This window comes from Theobroma umbraticum, unplaced genomic scaffold (genome assembly GCF_002168275.2).
Source record: "Theobroma umbraticum cultivar Fairchild unplaced genomic scaffold, ASM216827v3 scaffold_4.1, whole genome shotgun sequence".
Lineage (NCBI taxonomy): Eukaryota > Viridiplantae > Streptophyta > Magnoliopsida > Malvales > Malvaceae > Theobroma > Theobroma umbraticum.
The window spans coordinates 7,825,051-7,827,855 of record NW_018397258.1 but is presented as its reverse complement, the minus strand read 5'-3'; the positions used below and the strand labels follow the sequence as shown (position 1 = coordinate 7,827,855).

At 34.8% G+C, this 2,805-nt stretch overlaps 1 protein-coding gene across 1 annotated transcript; it reads right to left on the bottom strand.

The window, feature by feature from the left end:
* Positions 1–308: 308 nt before the first annotated feature.
* LOC110413358 (WAT1-related protein At5g07050-like) lies at positions 309–1,877 on the bottom strand. The gene is made up of 5 exons (XM_089783057.1): positions 1,826–1,877; positions 1,125–1,395; positions 910–972; positions 678–794; positions 309–580 (listed from the first exon to the last, which is right to left on the bottom strand). The coding sequence occupies exons 1-5, from the start codon at positions 1,875–1,877 to the stop codon at positions 439–441; spliced, it is 645 nt and encodes a 214-aa protein (XP_089639183.1). The 3' UTR covers positions 309–438.
* Positions 1,878–2,805: the final 928 nt, after the last annotated feature.

Sequence of the window (2,805 nt, the reverse complement as noted above, 5' to 3'; positions counted from 1 at the left end):
CGTTGCTTTGCATAGTATTCTATGCCAGGATTTCTGTGCTTTGCCAGCAAGTTTGTTTTTGGTTTTTACATTCTCAAGGCTACATCACAGGCTCGAGTTAGTTTTTATTTTTCTTGTGATGTATATATGCTGGAAGCTTAATGGAAAATTTTTTTTATGCCTTCATTTCCAAATTAAATATTTTTTCTTTCCTCTCTTTCTCCATTTTTCTCCTCTGTTTCTTAGTTATTCATCACACTCTCTGGAAATTTCTCACAAAACTTAACAGTACTAAAATTTTACAATAAACATAACTATCTGATCTTTATTCCAAAAAAGAAAAAAAATCATTAAATATTAGTTACTTTTTACCTGCAGAATGTACCATACAGCCCATGATATGCAGCTAGCAACAGTAAGGATTGATCCTTTCATCCAGTTCTCATGAACAGAAAGTCTTTATATATGAATTGGAGCACCCCACAAGCTCTGCACTGCGGGTCCTTTGAACAAAGTGATGGTCGTTACCCCTGCCAAGCATATTAAAGTTCCAAGGATTTTAGCTATCCCACGAGGGTTCTTTACATCAACAACCTCCATCCTGCACCAAGAACATGAAGAAGATTGTTATAAAATCTCGTAAACTGTTGATAAGATTTAAAGAAAAGAGATAGTGCATATGGAGTCTTAGTCTCTACCTGAGTATGATTGCAATTAAAAAGGTCCAGGAAGGAACAGTGTTGAGGATAGATGCAACGAATGTTGGAGAAGTGTCTTTAAAACTTGCAAAGTACATGTTAAGGGTTACGCAGATTCTGTTTTTACATCAACGGAATGAAATAAGGAAAAAAATTAGGAATCCTTCTACATTTACGATTTAAAATCTTTCAACATAATTGGCATTAGATGGAAGTGGAGGAGTTACTCTACCCTATGAGAGAAAGCAAACAGAACTCCAAAAAAAGTGCTAATGTCAACTTTGGCCTTGATTTTCTGCACGGAAAGAAAACACCAAGCAGACATATATGAAACTTGTCATAATTTTTTTTACAGTATAAAGTCTTCAAACACGTAGTTTAAATAAGTGTGTCCCTGTACTTGAAGGTACAATGAGGTGGAAGTCGATAAGTGCTTGTATAACCTACCTTTCAAGGAAAAAGGCAAAAGGAAACATCGGGCAGCCAGCTAGGCAAAATCGATACGAGACATAGATATGTGGATTCAGCCCTTGACTGAAGGCAGCTTCAGTAATGAAATACACAATCGCACAACAAATCTGGGATAGAAGCATGCATAAATGGGGCTTATATCTTGCGAAGGTTGGCTTGAATGCGCATGCCACATCCCTTGCTTTGTGCAATGATATTCCTTTTGCCTCTGTCTGTTGACTTGTGGATGGTCCTGCAGGAAACGCATCTATAATAATAGAGTTATAAAAGTGTTCTTTTCAAACAAAGAAATATGCTTTCGTCTTTAGGTATCGCGTTCTCCTTGTGATTCTGATTGGGAAAGGGCTGCAAATAGAATGGAAAGTGCATGCCTTTGTTAAAACAACAGATATCTGTATCATTTTAGCTACCTTTCTTACGAGTTGTTACTCTTTCTTTGCTTTGTTGAGGCAGGCAGCTTTCTTTTCGAATATATATTGTCAAATCTTTCTCATTACAGTTTAAGCCAGTTGTGGAATGTGGTTGCACATTTAACAAGGCAAGCAATTGTAGCCACCATCATGCTCTTCCCATTCCTACAGTAGAGAAAACCAATCACAATCATGGGAGATTGTGACTTCTGCTTGATTTCGACAACATTATAATTTTGTTACACAAAACAAAGTAAAAGTGGGTACAGCAGGATGACTGTCGAGTAAAAGGGACACACAGCATATTAGCATCTGTCATAGTGATAAGCACGAATGTCTTCTTGCAAAGTGAAGTTTGTACTGTTGCAATAGTGATGAATGTAGTGTTTAATACAGGTATTGCTTTTGTGGGTTCTGATTGCCTAGTATCTTCAGATATTTAAAGCCAAAGAATTGAATAATTTTGCAAGTTGGAGCACCACTTTAAGTAGTGCTTACTTGATTTTCAATATTCTTCTTGTTTTTCTTCCCCCTCCATCCTTTTGGAGTAGACAAACTCGATTGAGACCATCTTGCTGCTTTGAGTCAGTTCAATTTGAGTGTGTTAGCAATTTAAAATAGTTCATCTTCTGATAGGTGCCTAATGTTTCTCACTTTTCATTAAAAAAAGAGACAAGGAGATCTTTTTAAATTTTAATTTAAAATTAAAAAAAATGAAAATTGGAAAATAAAATAAACGAAGTGGTATTTTTTTAACACATAACACATTGTGATTAGGTATTGTTTGCCACATCGCTCGTTTAATTAATGAAATTAAAAAACAAAATTTGAATATATAATTACAAATTTTTTCTTCAAATTGGTAGCAAAAGTTAAAATACCAAATGTGTAATAACTTTTATAATTATAAAATTTATTTTTTACTGTTTTAATAATAATAATTAAAAGAAAAACACAGGGTGTAGGAGGCAAACAAATGGATACAGAGTATAGAATCAACAAGTTTTAAAGGATCAATGAAGTAGGCCATAACTTTGTTTCTTCAGATTGGTTGGCATCTAAACCTTATTCCCCCAATAAAAATTGACGTCTACATCATCCAAGTTGTTGAGGGAATCGCCCTCCTGTGTCTCCAGCGAGTCTAAACATATAGTGCAATGGTACTTCGTGTATACCTCTCCATTTCTACCAAAAAACGAAATCTCTTAATGTTTTACTCAAGATTAAAACAATAATTATTGTCATCG

What these genes read in the sequence shown, in the direction of transcription:
- LOC110413358 (XM_089783057.1), bottom strand. Translation starts at nt 1,877, where the DNA reads ATGACAGATGCTAATATGCTGTGTGTCCCTTTTACTCGACAGTCATCC. An exon ending in TACTCGACAGTCATCCTGCT is followed by an intron (nt 1,396 to 1,825) that starts GTACCCACTTTT and finishes CTATTATTATAG; the next exon opens with ATGCGTTTCCTGCAGGACCA. An exon ending in TTAATTGCAATCATACTCAG is followed by an intron (nt 581 to 677) that starts GTAGAGACTAAG and finishes TTCTTGGTGCAG; the next exon opens with GATGGAGGTTGTTGATGTAA.